Source organism: Vidua chalybeata, chromosome 5 (genome assembly GCF_026979565.1).
Source record: "Vidua chalybeata isolate OUT-0048 chromosome 5, bVidCha1 merged haplotype, whole genome shotgun sequence".
Classification (NCBI taxonomy): Eukaryota; Metazoa; Chordata; class Aves; order Passeriformes; family Viduidae; genus Vidua; species Vidua chalybeata.
In genome coordinates this window covers 37,349,675-37,366,261 of record NC_071534.1, presented here as the reverse complement: position 1 = coordinate 37,366,261, position 16,587 = coordinate 37,349,675, and the positions used below count along the sequence as shown (strand labels likewise).

Below are 16,587 nucleotides of genomic sequence, written 5' to 3'. Positions count from 1 at the left end.
TTAAGTAGCTTGCTTCAAAGACAAACGCATCCCAAAACAAATGTGCCTGCCCTGAAGTCAGCTAACCAACCTTGCCAAGGAACAGAAGAGCGATGCAATGCAAAGCATGTTATAAACATGTTGATGTTATGTAAGGTTCTGATTCTGACATTCAGTCCAGAAATATATCTCTACATCTTTCAAGAAAGTTTAGCCCAAATACATAGCAATTCACAGAGTAGTAACGCTATTGGGGTAGTGTTTGTAGAGCAAAGAGCATAGAAACTTGAGAGTTGTGTATTTCAGCCAGCTGAATTTGTTGCAGATAAGGAGGCCTCTTGCCTCTTTCTCTTGCAAGTTTTTTCAAGGTCAGCTACCTTCCCTCCTCTTCTCTGTAAAGACGTCCCTGTCATTCCCCTGCTCTGAAACTCCTGTTTGCTCTGAGTGTCTCCCTTCTCTTTTTTCCAAATACAAGTGTTCATCCAACTCACTCTCATCTTCCTATAAACATCTGTGCTGCAATCATTCTTCCTCCCTTTGCTTTGTGTCCCCCTTCATAAGGCTCTTTCTCTCTTCAGCTCCTTGGCAGCTGTAGAAATCCCACTTTTCCTTTCTGATGGTTGGTCTATTCAAATTCTTGACCAATTCCCTTCCTCCACTTACAGTAAAGGCGTATTTTGCATGATTGCCAGCCATGCAAAAGAAATAGCATTTCTTGTACATCCATGTAACTCTGGCAGATTCTGGTGGAGGCTTTGTGGATGTGTTGAAGGTCACAGATCTGTATTTTGCTCCTTCCCTCCCTTTGTGTCATTTTTCATGACTGCAGATGGGACTGGATCAACTTCAGAGACTCAAGAGGTGGATAAGGTATCCTGACAATTCATCACCATGGTACAAAGTGTGGATGAAGTACGTGAGCCACAGAAACAAGAACACTTCAACAACTGTTCTGATTAACTATAAAGGTTTGGGAATTAATTTTGCACTGGGCAGTATGCAAATAGTTTTCAAAAACTCCTTGAAAAATTGAGTCCTATAAGGCATTTCCCATCTGATTTATTAAAGTTCCAGTCAATGATAGAAAAAGCTCTGCTGTCAAGAGGACAGAGATGTTTGAAATGTTTTGGTCTTACTCGTAAAAAAAAAATCTTGACTTCCCTCTCTGCAAAGAAACTTGCCTATTCTGTGCTTATACCTCAGATGACAAACACACAGAGAAAGAAATAAAAATACAGGCCTCTCCCTCCTTCTGGAGGGGAATTTACAGGAAAACACAGTATTACACCACATCTAAAGCCTTCTGACAATTTGTCACAATTAGGTGATTCTTTCCTACATACATTTCTTCTTTTTGCGTGGCAGCTGATCCCAGAATGACTAAAGCTATTACAACCACCACAAAAAAAGAAAAAGAAGTACAAAAATATTATTGTGACCTCCTTCAAACAACTACAAAACAATGTAATCACTCATTATACAGTATCATGCAAATACACTTCAAAACCGCAGGAACCCCAGGGTGTTTTTCACAGAGACACAGAGGGAGAAGGAGGAAAGAAGTGGACAGAATTTCTATAGGTGCTGCTAAATTAAAAAATTACTCTATTCATGCACATGTACTACCCAGAGTGCAGATTAAAAAAGCACATACAGGACACAGAAATACATCATGCCTCTCCACACGCACGCATATTCAAAGGTTTGACGTTTTACAAGTGTTTAAGGAAAACAAAAACAATCCTGCAACCCTCTGTGAACTGGAGTTAGCTTCCTCACAGAAGTGGAGGTATTGACTTTCCATGGGAGTGATGAACTTTTGCTGCATTAAGTGAGCAATACTTTGAAGACCTCCCTCAAAGTCCTGCTGACTAATACCACAGAATGCAGAGCTTTCTGAACTTAACTACAGTGCTAACATGCACAGTAGTGCATTTCTAAATCTTTGGTTCTGACACCTGCTATTCTAAGGAACAGGTAGTTGTTGATTACTTTTGCAGGGTGAGAAAGTAGAGACCCAAGACTATGCAATTCAGAAAACAGTGATTGTCTGGGGCTACAAGTGAGACAAATTTTGAATGGACAGTTAGATATATTTTGAGAAAATAAGATTTAGTGAGCCAAAAAGAGAGCTCTTGTTTGTTTTGAAACATTAGTTGTTCTGGTAAAAGTCTTACTAAATGCCTACCATTTTTCATGCATCTTTAGACACAACTTACATGTTGTCCTCCTTCTTCTTCTGCCTTTACCTGAGACATACAAGGATAAGGTAACAGACCAGTAAGTGCTAGAGTTTAAAAGCTTCATTTAAAGTAAAGTTTAAAGCACATAGTTTCTGTGTTTGTGAAATACTCACTTAATACTTTTGCAGACTGGCTGTGATTCTCTGAATGATGTCACATCCACCCAATGCCAAATAATAGGAGGTACTTTTCATATACCTTATTTTCACATTTTCACCTTAACACACAGATTTTATTTGCTAAACAGAGAATTACTGTAACAATCAGCTTTCATTTCCTCCAAAAAGCATTCAGTAAACCTGCAGCCTTCATATTTACATTTTGCCCTTGTGCCTTTCCCAAATTTCTATTAAAATGTGCCTGGGTAATCCTGACTTTTGCACTAACATTGCTAAATTTACTATCAGATATTTTCAGACTAAAAATAATGTTCCTGCCAGCATTTGCTTCAAAATTATACATGTAAGATAGCTGTCACCGTATGAATTGCAACAGTAAAAAAAAACCTTTTTTCTAGTTTTGTCCCTTCTTCCCATTAGAAACTTGACTATTGAAGCATATTTCAGATGAATCCAAGTAAATCTTTGCTGTCAGATGTTTCACCTCAGTTGTTCTACCACACTGAATACAGAACTGCTGAGGAAAGTGTGCAGCTAGATGGCAGTGTGCCAAATTAAACAATCAATATGAAATTGACTATTTCTAATAAGGCATGACATAGCATGTCTTAAATAGCATGAAAACCTAAAAAAACAAATCCATAATGGCAAAATAAAACTGTCCATAACATTATTGTGACTGAAAAGCTGTAGCCATGTGGTATATTGAGCCAGGGCAATTAAAAATCCTGTATTTTGTTCTGGTTCAAAGAGTGACTCTACCCTAACCACCCTACATTTCAGGTACCAGCTCTTATCACTATGTAAAACAGAAACAGTGCCATCTGCCTGGGTTTGAAGAGCATTGTATGGCTTAATAAAGGGATGTAAATACTGTGTTAGTTCAAGGTCCTCCACGAAACGGGACAGATAATGTGATGCAAATGAACAGGAACATACACCAATAGGTAAATATGGGACCAAGTGAACACAGCACATAAAAAGCCTTCTGCTGTATGTATAAAAAGCCTCTATAGCAATAAAACTTAAGGCATGCACCATTCTCCAAGGCTAGCTGGGATAAAAGGACAATGGAGGTGTTCTGCAAGGAGGAAAGGATCCTTCTGCTCAGATCACTGAGCAGTTGCTATACTGTTCTCCAGCAGAAAAGCCTCAGGGCTGTGGAGCTGCACATTTGCCCACTGAACCCTTTTAATGTAAGGATCTCAATACATTCAATGAAGAATTTCTTATCCCAATAGGCAGTAAAAGAATTCCCACCCTGCACAGGATCTTTGCTTTCTCCACAGTCTAAATACACAGTTCTACTTACTGCCTTCTAGGAACCTACCCTTCATCCATAAGCAGGAAAGGAAAAAACACGCTACAGTCAGCTATAAACTATTGTTTTCTCTGCTGCTGTGCTTTTTACTTTGGCTCTGTATTGGACTTGCCTTAATATTTAAACTAGCTGCTACCTTTGCTGATGCAAGATCTGTTAACACTTCTGATTTAAACACATCTGATTTAAACTGATCATTTCAGGATTAAGCATAATTTTCCATTGTCAAATGTTTTAGTCACATTTTTTAAAAATAATTTTATTAATTTTACAATATGGAAGTAGCAGGGAGTAGTTTAGATTGGCAGTTTTCTTTTTACAATCCTATATTTTAGACCCAAATGTCGCATAAAGTCTAAAATCTGTCATGCTGTAAGTAATGATATTAAATATATATATATACAAATAAAAATATATAAAAATATATATCTGCTGTTCTTAACATATGAATTGTTACATTTTTTGTGTGCTAAGAATATATAACACAACATATAATTTTGTTTACTTGTAGGTAATATTTCATAAAGATACCTTTTATAGTGGTAAACTTCAGGGTAGAGCATCATCACATCTTACATCATATTAAAAAGATCGGAGGTTTTGCCTGAGTATCAGGAAGACAGGTTCAAGAGAACATTCTGCTGAGATCCCTGAGGGATTTTGCTTATTGCCTTAATGAAAGCTGAAGACCATTGATGGCTGTACCATGGATGTCACTTCAACTGACCAGGACATTATGGTGAGATGTTAGAACCTGCAGGAAACCTTACAGTTCCAACGGCCTTTTGGAACAGTAACAGCACTTCCCAGAGACATCACCAAACAGACCCTTGTTTTTCTTTTTCCCTTCATGGAGAACCAGAGACGTATGAGAAACATGAAAAGGAAAAAACTGTACAGCCTAGTTTATATGTACCAAGGTAGGAATTATCCATGTCCATTCCTGAAAAAATCCTTCTTTTAATCTTCAAGCTACTTTACTTCCAAAAAATCTGTAAGTAAAACTGTACAGAAGTACAGTAAGTATTTTAAAGAGAGCTACTAGCTCAACAAATGTATTTATGCAAAATAACATACAGAGGAAGACTTTTGCAGTTGAACCCTCACTACTAATTAATGTATGTCTGTCTAACTTCAGGTTACATAAATGAACTACACTTATGAAAAATATAAGCTTATAGGCGTGGACAAAAGACAGCCAGAACTTTTGGGGAAAGAGGTTTCCTGGACACATATCATAACACAGAATGAAAAATCCTCTTCCTGCAGAATTTTTCTCTTTGGGCACTTCTCACAAGCACTTTATGCTTTCAACCACTGTTTTTATGATTTTAGGATAAGGTGATGCTTGGGGAAAAGTTTCACAGCAGCCCCATAGGCCAAAACATTCTGGTCTGTCTAACTAGCCAGACAGCAGACTCCTTTTTTATTATTTCATTTAAAACACTTGAGTCCCAGTACAAGATCACTCTTCACTCAGATTATACCAGATTATGGTCCAGAGGTAAAAACAGGTGTTATAACTGGGTAAAATATAAAAGCATGTATTTTGCTGACCTTTTCAGTAGGCTCTAATTTCAGACTTAATTGTAGATTCCAAGAGAGTGTAGCAGAAAACCTTTAACTAATGTTCTCCAAAGCATATTTTGAGTAGCCTGACCAAAAATTTAGTTACCAGTCTAAACAGAAATTGGGCTGGGACTGGGTTCTAGCACTCACAGATAGTCTCAGATCTAGAGTTTGTGGCCAACATTGTTCACATTGAAAAGTGATTTGGAGGAAAAGGTTTTAAAAACCTTGCTATCCTCATCTTTTCCTCACTCAGTCACAGACACATAGTACAAAGGCAAGTTTGTGCACTACCTGAGGAGAACCTCTGGCAAGAAGCTGGGTGAGGGACTCCTCAAGAGCTTTCAATGGCAGCCTCACTGTGAACTCAGTTTCCCTCAGCAGCCAGTCTCCTTTAGAAAATTGTTGCCTGTTGGCAAGCCTGTGATTTAACCATGTGGTGAGGAAAGAGAGTGGATCCCCATCATTGACCAGGACCATGGTCTGCAGCTGGGACCGCCAACCAACTAAACAAGGTCTTAGAGGTTAGATCTCCCTACTAGATCTAGCCCACTAGAGCACCCAATCCTTTGCCCCATCACCCCAGAGACCCACCCCTCACCCCATGGCCTCAGGACCATACCCCCACTTCCACAACTGCCTATTCTCCCACCTTCTAGAAATGCCCACCACGTGCATCCCTACCCTGAGGGAGGATTCCCCCTCAAGAAAAAAGGACTGAGAGGGCATCTCATAAATGTGTATAAATACCCAATGGGCAGGAGGGAGTGCCAAGAAAGTGAAGACAGGCTTTTCTAACTGGTGCCAACCACTAGGACACAAGACAATGGTCAGAAGTTGGACAATGTGTGATTCTTGGGGTGTCTTGTGCAAGGCCAGAATTTGGCCTCGATGATCCCGGTGAGTCCCTTCTAACTCAGTAATTCTATAGTTCTATGATTATATGATGCACAGGAAGTTCCATCTGATTATGAGGAAGAACTTCTTTACTGAGCAGATCACTCATTGGAGCAGGTTGTGCAGTCTCCATCACTGGAGGTACTCAGGAACTGCCTGGATGCAATCCTGTGTCGTGCGCTCTGGGATGACTGCTTGGGCAGGGTGACCCACTGCGGTGTCCTGCAGCCCCACCCGCTCTGCGAATGTGAGACGACGGCCCGGATGGAGGGCAGGCGGAGGGCGGCGTTCCCCCGCTCCCTCCTCCCTCCCTCCCGCCCGCCGGGCCCGCGGCCGCCCCCGCCCGCCCGCTCGCTCGCACGGCGGCGCGGGCAGGGCCCGCTGCGCTACGGCGGGCAAGGCTGGGGCGGCGTCAGCGGGCGCGCGGTGCCGGCTCCAGGGCTTTAAAGCAGCGTGTAAGCTGAGATGCTACCACAGACAGCGGCGCGGCGGCGGCGGCCGCAGGAGCTCCTCGAGCCCAGACGGGCGCCCGCCTTTTGTCCCCGCCGTGCCCCGGGGCATGAGAGCGACCGCCCCGCGGCTCTAGGTACCCCCCGGGCCCCATGGCGACGACCCGCGCTGCCCGCGCCCTCCTGCTGCTGCTGCTGCTGCTGCTGTGCCCGCCGGGGCTGCGGCGGGGGGCGCGGGGCGGCGGGCAGCGCCCGCGGGGCTGTCCGGCGCCGTGCCGCTGCGAGCTGGACGGAGTGCTGCTCCGCGCCGACTGCTCCGACCGCGGGCTCACCGCCGTGCCCGCCAACCTCAGCGTCTTCACCTCCTACCTGTAAGTGCGGGCGGGCTGGCCAGGGCGCACCGGCGGCGGCGGGAGGGCTCGGGCCAGCCTCCGGCGCTGACAGGAGGCGCTCCGTGCCCGGAGAGAACACCCGACTTCAAATAAGTTTCTAATCGCTTTTTAATCAGCGGCCGCCTTGTAAAGTGTTTATAGTTGTCTGGCTATCGCGGTGCCCGGTCCGGCGCCCGGAGGATCGCTGTGTGATGTGCCCTTTGGAGGGTAATTAAAAGCGATTGCAACAGCAGAAACTCGATGCGATCCTCCGGGACGTTATCTTCACCTTTGCTTCCCGGGACAGGGCTTTGAACTGCGGCCGCTGCTGATTTAATCGTTAACAGATCTCCCCTCGGGTGGAGCAAAGGCAGTGAATAAAGCGCGCTCCGGGAGGCGGGCAGCGCTCGAGGACCGGAGTGCCTGTGTCCAGACACAGGTGCCTGTGTCCAGATCCGGGCTCCGGCCGGCACACCCCGCCCCTCAGGAGGCTCCCCCGGGCCTCGCAGTGCCCGCCTGACAGGGCACCCCCGCCGGCACGGGCTGCGGTGCTTGCGGACTGCGCTGCATCTCGGGCGCGCTGAGTTACAGCGTGTAGGGACAGAGCCAGCGAGAACGGAGAAACTTTGTGTTAGCAAAAAAGCCACCCAAAACTGTGGTGAAGCTTTCTTTGTTTCCTTATTTTTTGGCTCAGTGTCCGTCGTTTAGCCTCTTGTGGTATCATGTGTTGAAAGTACTGGTGCTCTACTTGTTCCTTTGGTGTTCTCCTTACTGATTCCATAGTTTTTTGTGGTTGCATGACCAGAAGGTTGTTAATTTAAAGCTTATTCTTCGTACCCAGCATAAAGTATGTCTGTTTTTGAACGTGTTTGTCCAGTCTCCGTATTTTGACATGCTTGCTACAATAGTTACTGTGAAGATGCTTTCACAGCGTTGTGTCTGAGGTACTAAAGGAATCATTCTGAGCACACTTCTCTGTTAATACCATGCTTCAAAGGACATAAAACATATCTTACATCTGAAAAATAGAACAAAGTATGCTAGAAATTTATTTCTATGAGAAGTATAAACATGAGAAAATAGACAAGGTGGAAATTAAGTGCAACCAACCAAATCTAAGTATATATTAGGGGAAAGCCTAATTTAAAGAAAATAACATACATTTATAAAGAGGGTGAGCATCTGAAAGACCTTTTATATATATATTATGCATGTAAATACTATTCTGAAATTTTTCTTAAGATCAGTTTTAGCTTATTTTATCAGAAACATTTCAGAATCAAAGCTATCGATAATGTTAGGAGGCAGGAGTCAGCAGTCAGCATTACTGAACGACCACTTACAGTAGAGCAAAACTTTGGCTATGTGTGATAAAGATACAGTCCTTAAGACACATAGTTTTTTGCCACTAGTTCCAAAAGTAGCAGGTCAGGATTTTGGGTACATAAGATACAATGTTTTCTGGTGCTTTGGAAAGCCATTAGCAGAAAGGTAGATAGTGATGTAATAAAGGCATTCTTAAGCTGTACACATCCTGTGTTAAGACACCCTAAATTCCTCCCTGCTTGGAGGAATGCTAAAACCAGAAAAACATGAGAGAATCTACTGTTTGACTGTTTTATGAAGAAAAAGAGACCGTATGTGTGGCGATGTCAAAGTACCATTGCTGGGGTTCTTCTGCCTCTGGTAACCTGCTTTGTGGGAGGGTTGTGATCTAGTCTGCCCTTTTGTTTTTAAATCCTTCTATCCTTCAGAAGGAATGTCTTTCTCCAGTCAAAAATCCTCTGTTGTTCAGTAGCATACACCCTGAAGTGAAAAAATGTTATTTGGACAGGCGGACTTTTAAACGAGCAAGACTGCATGCAGGCAGTATAAAGTATAAAAGACTAGTTCATACACATAGGCAGCTACACTTACCGTTTTCCAAATTTACAAGGCTGCTATCCTTGGATTGATTAATTATTGCCTAATTATGCAGAATTGTAGCTCCTGCCTGCCTTCCATAAAGAACTGTCAAGTCTCATTGTCTGTCGATGGCTAAGCAATGTCAAATTTTAAAACATGCCTGCTTGTTATAGGCATGTTTGCCTCCCTGAGCTTGGTAATGGCCATTCAGCTGCTTCTTGATTTTTCTCCTTTCTGGTTTGTTGTTTTTGTTTTTTTTTTCCCAAAAAATCCCCAATTTTTTTTTATGCTGAATTTTTACCTCAGATCAAAGCAAGATATTAAAATTGTGTACTCACAGTTAATCTCTTCCAAGAAAAAAATAATCTTCTTCAGTCAGTTCTGTTCTTGCACCATAGATATATCCAACCAAAACCAGTGCTTAATACTACCTTGGATTAAGTTTGAGCTTTTAAAGCTTTAGGTTTTTGGTTTGTTTTTTTTTTTTTTTTTTTTTAATTTCTGAACTTTTTATCTTAGTTTAACACTCACATAGGAGAAAAAGGTAACTGTTTTCTTGGTGTGCATTGGAGATGGTGGGAAAAGCTGAAATGCTGAGGATATGAAAGTTTGTTTTATTTTGAGACAAATGTCTATAGAGCATGATACATTATGGTGACTGAATTTTGCATGTACCATCATTTTTTTTATGATGGTGCTCTTGCAGCAGAGCTAAATGTACTCTACAGATGGACCTGCTACAATTTTCTCCATTCTCATTTATAATCCCAGGCAGCAATTCTTTCCTCCCATCAAAAATATTGTTATTTATGATTATGTGTCTGCAGCCATGAACTGTTAGACTTTTTACGAGCAGGCAAGGAGAATCCATGAGTTTCTTTCCATTCCTTTTTCTTCATTTACTTCTAGGCTAAGTAATGTATTTGGTGTATTCAATGCAACTCCTGTTGACGTAAATGAGAATTCCATGTGCTGATGAAGGGCAGGACTGAGTCTCTGTTTCAAATTAAGAACAGGTCACTTTCCTATCAGTTCACAGTGGAAAGAAGAAGACAGAATCTACACGTCTTTTGCACATGGGACCCTCATTAATTCTCAAACTAAACCATTGAGTTAGTGAAATATTGTTACCATTTGCTGTGATGTGGAAAATTGTAGTGGAGAAGGGCTTGCTCAAAGTTAGAGGCAAAGTTTATGGCAAAGCCAGCCATTAAATCTAACTCCATTGTTTAACCACTTGTCCTACTTTACTTAAATAAATAGTCCTTAAAAATTGTGTGAAATCTGGAAACTCCTGTTCAAGAATATTTAGTATGACAAGTAATGAAAACAGATTTTCTTTTCAATCTCATGTGATGACAATATAGAAGACAGCACTTATAGATTTTTAGGTTCTTTGTTTTGGGCCTGGACAATACAAAAAAGTAAATTTCTTATAACTATGAGGGCTGTCTAACAATTTATATACTGTGTTTGTGATCAAAACCTGTCAATGATAAGCAGAATGTTTGCAAAATGTTAACATCATAGATTGACAGAGACATGCATGAATATAAATATAAATATTGCATCATGTTGTCTTTTACATTATAGTTTACTTAAAAAGTTTAAATTTAGGTACATTACAAATATGTGTGCTAATACTTGGTGTATTGTGATTAATATAATTTTTAAATTTTCATATAAATAATTTATTAAGAAAAATTATTTCTCAAAAGTTTGATAACATTGTTATTATTACAGTAGAACCTATGAAGAAGAAACCAGTGCATATTATAAGGTTTCAAATCTTCAAGTAAATTTTGTCCTTCCACTTCATTCATTGCTATACTATTGTATTTGATGATAACTATTCCTGTAGAGCACAGTCAAAAAAGACTCTGAAAGTGTTTAAGACTACTAAGAATAAAAAATGAAAAGAAAAAAAGATGCAATGAACCTGAATGAAAAGATTACTTACTATTTTGAAGGTAAAGAAGTATGTTCCCAGAAATTAACAATGCTTCTGAAATAAGAAATACAGTCATTTCTGTGTCAGGAATATCCAAAATCATTGAGAACAATCCTTTAGGGTAAATTTGCATCCTTTTAGTCATTCTGATCTCACAGTGCAAATTCAGGTCTTGTGTGTGTCTTCATCAGAGGTATTTTAGGAATGACCACAGCTTTTCAAAGATATCAAACAGCAGCATATCTTCTTATGAAGAAGTGAGTTATAAAGTCTCTCACACCTTCCAGATCCCTTGACAAGATTTAGGAGTTAGGTATTTCATAAAATGTCTGTCTTTTCTAGCAGGTACTTCTTTACATAGCTACAAACTTTATAGACCTCAAATTAATTAATTGTCATGTGGTTGCAGTTAGTAATCTGAATCTTGTCCTGATTGAGGATGAAGATGAATCCAGGTTCTGGATTTAGAATTTAGTGCTAAATCTCCTTTTTGAAAAGGACACATACGATTCCCTGTCTACTCATGGCAATAGCACATATGCAAAGATGAAATATACCTGTCAATAAATTAGAGGTAAACAAAAACTGAAGAATAACAAACTATGTAAGTATCATGTTTGCCAGTTTTCAAGAGATTTGCTTTAAATTTCAAAACATAGTGTAACAAGTCAAAGTCAGTTTCTTTGAGAAAAATTTGGATTGAAAATGTATTTTGAAATATCATTCTTCTCACTTGAGAGTACAGTGTTAAAAATAACTCTTTACACTTCTTCCTAAAGAGCCTTTTGCTGTTCTGAAAGAAAAAAAAAAAGCTCTCACACATTACCTCTCTCCTTTAGCATTTGCTCTGTGGAAAAACTGCATAAATTGACAGGGAAAAGGAAGCTGTCTTTAAATTGGGAGAATAGACGGCGCTGACAGAGTGAAGGCACCTTCACTTTGGTTGGTATCTGAAGCACATCGGACAATTGGCTGGGCAGAGGGAGCCTGACTCCAGCTGAGAACGTGTGCACTGGGCTGACCTTCCCAGTCAGCATGCCAGCAGAGATTAAACTTCCTTCAAGTGCTCCCTTGTTAACCCAGCCTTTTCTGCAATGTCATTTGTCTTTCAAATGCTTAAAATTGCTACCAATCTTTCAGTAGTCCTTTTATTGTGTGTGTTGGCCAAGATAATATTTCATCTGCATGTACTGCTTTCTTAATTCTCTGTTGGCTATTTAAATGGTCTTGATTAATACAATTTATGGTGTTTTCCTTGATTTCCATACTTGAACTGTCCAGCAGATCTGATTCTTTTCCCAATAAAAATCATAGTAAATAAGGCGTGGTTCCTTTGGCTCCAAGTAAACTGATTGAAGGCAGAACATGATGTGGTGTTTTTGACATATCAAAACAGCTTTAGACTTCGGTTAGAAGAAAATACCCTAACATCTTTTAAAAAAATGAGATGTGATCAAAGCATGCTTACTCCTCAGAGATTTAGCAATTAATGTGGCAAATCCATATGCTTTATGCTCTGTACTGTTTGCTGAGAAAACCTGAGAGTCTCCTGTACAATTTTACTGATCAAATGTGAAAAATTTATTGCCCGGAGAACCATAAAAGAAATAAATGTGGTTGGGGAGGGGTAGGGCCTGAAATAATGTTGCTGACGCTTGTTGAAGGAGTGCTACTTTCTTCTATCTCTTGGAATTGAGGTTAAAATAAAAAATGTACAAAGATAGTGAACTGTTTCAACTTATAGGGCAGCAACTGATGGTACCCCTGACTTAGTCCTAGTGCTTTTTTTTTCCTGAAAGTCTACAGTCAGTATCTGGTAATTTTTGAATTAGAGACCTTTGAATGAGTATTAAAGAAGCGCAGCACCCAAGTAGAAATACTGTCCTGGAATGTCTTTGCCATTTAAATGAAAAATACCCCCAGCCAGCTTGTATTATACTAAGCACCAGCAATCCCTGGATCTCTAAGCAGTAATGAAATAGGATTGCAATGCAAGTTCCCAGGAACTGGTGCAGTTTTATCCAGCTTTGCTCAGACAGTACATTCTGTATCACCTTCCAGTTTTATTATTTTGCTGTGATTTACTAATTTTTAGCTATGAACTTTGGGTTTTAAGGGCTGTGGCCACAGCACTGAGGTCATTCCCTGAAAGGACAAGTTATATTTTCATGTCTAGTCACTGCTGCAAAAAATAATTAATCTGAAGTGTAGTGTTATCCAACAATGATAATTATAGTAATCAGCCACTCCCAAACTGGGATTTTATTTGTAACAAATGGGCTCTTAGTTTGGGTCCAGTTGTATAATTTGGCTTCAGTTCTGCAAATGCTTATCCAGATACTTAACTTTAGTGTCAGGAATGGTTCCACTGAAATCACATGTGCAAATGTTTTGTTGATCAAGACCTTTAAGAGTTCTAAAACAATCATCCCTTTCCCAGGTATCAGCTCATTTGTGGTGAATAGTTTCATTAAGCTGTTTCCACCACTGTTTCATTGCACAGCCTAAAGCATTATGTATATCATAAATCATTTAGTACCATTATTTTTCAAAAATTTTCAAATTCTTGGACTGATTTGAATATTTAGTTTTTTCTGGAATGCTCCAACAGTATTAAATTATGTAGTTGCAGTAAAATAATTCTAAGGACATATTTTGATTAAAAATTGCTAAAACTTTTTGCATTATACTTCAGAAGTATAGTTGGCTTTGTCCAGGTGATATTGTGTACATGGAGATGTGCATGCATAGACTGATGTCAGACAAATTTTTAAAAATATCTATCAGTCTAAAGCAGCACAAACAACTATAATTCCCACCATACAAAATCTCTCCCCACTTTTGATGACACTTAATTAAATGCTTTCTATTTTGTTGAGAGAAACCATGCTTAGTGAAATTACTAAACTTAAGCACTAATTACCTAAGTAATACAGAAGTATTTTTTGGGTTGGGACCTAATGTGCATAATGATTGTGAATAAACTTAATAAACTTAATTTTTTTTTTTTTTTGCTTGTGCCATACAGATTTTCCCATTAAAAGCGTACAGTAATTTGATGCTGTTATTTATGAAGGGGAGGTAGGAGCTAGAAAAGTAAAGCTGGTGTTTGGTACTAATACTTGTCTTTTTTTTATTATTATTTTGTTAGTTTCTTCACCTAACACTTCAGCCTGCTTTGTTTGAGGCTAGAACAGTTAAAGCACTGATATTACAGTGACTATCCAGAAATAGGACTTTTCTGGCCCTCCTTTCTGCAGCAGTAGGCATCTTACGATGCCAGTTGTACCATGCCTTCTGGATCCTGTGATAATAAAAATGCTAGTGTAAGTGAATGAAAGAACAGATGTGAGATGATGTCAGCATCAAGGGAAGTATAGCTGCACTGATTTGGCATTCACTGAATTTGTAAATGAATCTCTCTGTACCCTGAGGGGAGAAGGTCACAGCTGGCAAAGGAAGCAAGTAAGATAAGACAAAGTTCTCTCTCATCCACGATTGAAAGTTACATGTTCTGAACCACCTTGATGAGTAACTTGCCTTTGAGCTTGATCCTTAATCAGCTTGGTGTGGAGGCTGCCTCAGAAATTAAATATTTCTCCTGTTGGTCTCGCAAATGATGAGGCTGCATTTATGTTTGTAGTGGAGGATGAGACCAAGTTGTCCAGAGTCCAGAAGTAAGATTTATCCATAGAAACCAAAGTTTCTTAAACAGCCTAATTCACGGAGTTTGTCATTTTGGAAACATGAGAAAAAGGCAGAAACTGCTTCTGGGAACAGGGACTATGAGCAGTTAGCCATAACTGGGATTCAGATGGAGAGACCTTTAAGTTCTTCTCCTGGATATAGTAATTTATGGATTCAAGTAAATCACACAACTTTTCCCTAGTCTTATTCCATAAATGTGATGGCTGGGACAGCTACCTACATCTGAATTTGACTACTTTGGTATGGGTATTTTGAGTTCAGTCAGAGAGAAAATGAGACATTTCTACCAGGCTGGGCCTGGGAGAGAATTGGAAAGGAATGTAAATAATTCACTATCTCTCTTGTTTTCACATTGCTTATAGATATGTTCTGCTACTGTGCGTCATTCAGAGCGCACCAATGGTGTGAGATGTTTTTACTTTAAGACCAATGAAATTAGTCTGCACGATGCTCTCTATAAAAGAGCAATGTATTTGAAATAAAGTGGAGTTTTCTTCTCGCCTTCTAACTGGAGTCCTTCTGTTCCCATCCCATCCTGCCTCAACGGCGACACTTTGGTGGTGGCTGATAAAAGCTAGAGATTTGTAGACTAAGAATACTTAATTGGGTGCTAATTATGAGTATGACATGGTAAAATAAGGGAGGTCCCAAGGAATTTTGTTCTTTTCTAAAGGGTCTGCCTTTCAGTTTTGCTCCTGGCTGTCTATGTGACCTGAATTCGGTGATATATAAGTTTCTTATTGGAATGAGTAAAGTCTATGCAGGCATCTGAGAGTAATATTTGACCTACTGACAAGAAATACAGGGTCCATACACTTGGTGAAATATGGAAGTATTGCCTGCACTTGTGCTGAAGTTGTGCAAAGACAAGGAATTGGAAGCAGTCCAAAAGAGGTGCAGGTTCAACTTTGTGACCTAACAAGGGTCTCAGGGAGTACATTCCTGTCCTAGAGTGTCCCTGCATTGGGACACTCACTGTATTGACTGTAACCTGCAACAGGCACACACAATTACAGGAAGCTTAACAGAGCAACAAAAAGTACATGGAGAGCAAAGAGACAACAGGTTGCTTGGGAATCTGCCTGTATTGGTGCCGTAGAGTAGTGACATGTACCTCTCATCAGGCAGCTCAACCAATTTTAAACATTTTAAACCCTCAGGAGAAGTGGCACTCCAGTCTAGCACTAAATTCTAAATTCACAATTCACATTTGTGCCATGTGTATGCAGTAAGGCTTTGTAGCGTACAGTTACTGTGGCAGAGTTATTATCAGAAACGTTTGTTTCCTTAGTGGAGATAAAACCTGAGGATATAGTTGTGGTGGGGTGAAGAGTAAAGCTGTGAAGTGCTGCTGATAGGTGTTTTTAAAACTTGAGTGTGAAACACTGTGGAAGAGTAATTGGTAGCAGGAAAAGGGTCTCATGTGGTCTTTTTTAGGCCTAGCACTGAAAAGGGACAATGTGAAAGCTCTTGATCAGAGAATAGCATCTGGGAAGACTGTAAGTTCCTCAGCATACAGAGGCTTCACTTTGTCTCATACCTGCACATATCTAAAGTAGTGTGAACTGTCAAGTGCCAGAACTTTACTTCCTTCTGACCAAGACAGAAGACGTGAAAAGAAAGACCAGGGCAACCCCTTTGGAACATCCTAACTATCTGAAGGCCAGAGATAGTACAGAACATAGTTAAACACATTCTTGGAATCTTGAGGTACATGTTTTTAGAATAAAAAAATGTTTACTGAATATGCACTGTGATCTCAGAAATGCTTGTTAGCCCACAGCCTTGATGAACAGCACCTGGGCTAACCTCCTTTTTTTCTTATCAGAAGCCCTGTCTACTCCTAGGAACTAGTTCTGTCTAATGAGCTCCTGGTTTTTAATGAATAGCCATAGAAACTTATTTTTCTTGCTTGAATGACAATTCCAGTGGAACAACATTTTTGCTATCAAACTTTCAAAGAAAGTTACCGACCCGAATTGTGACCACAATGGAAAATTACTAAAGCCAACTAAAGCAATTACTAAAGTGACTAAAGCAGCTCCCTTGCAACCCTATAAACAGCAGTCCTAAGT

At 40.1% G+C, this 16,587-nt stretch overlaps 1 protein-coding gene across 1 annotated transcript in view; it reads left to right on the top strand.

Annotated features, from left to right (window-relative positions):
• The first annotated feature begins 6,730 nt into the window (after positions 1 to 6,730).
• Positions 6,731 to 16,587, top strand: part of LGR5 (leucine rich repeat containing G protein-coupled receptor 5) — a 92,675-nt gene continuing 82,818 nt past the window's right edge. Inside the window, exon 1 of the mRNA XM_053943908.1 lies at positions 6,731 to 6,948. Within this exon, the coding sequence (XP_053799883.1) occupies positions 6,731 to 6,948 (218 nt within the window). The remainder of the gene's footprint in view (positions 6,949 to 16,587) is intronic.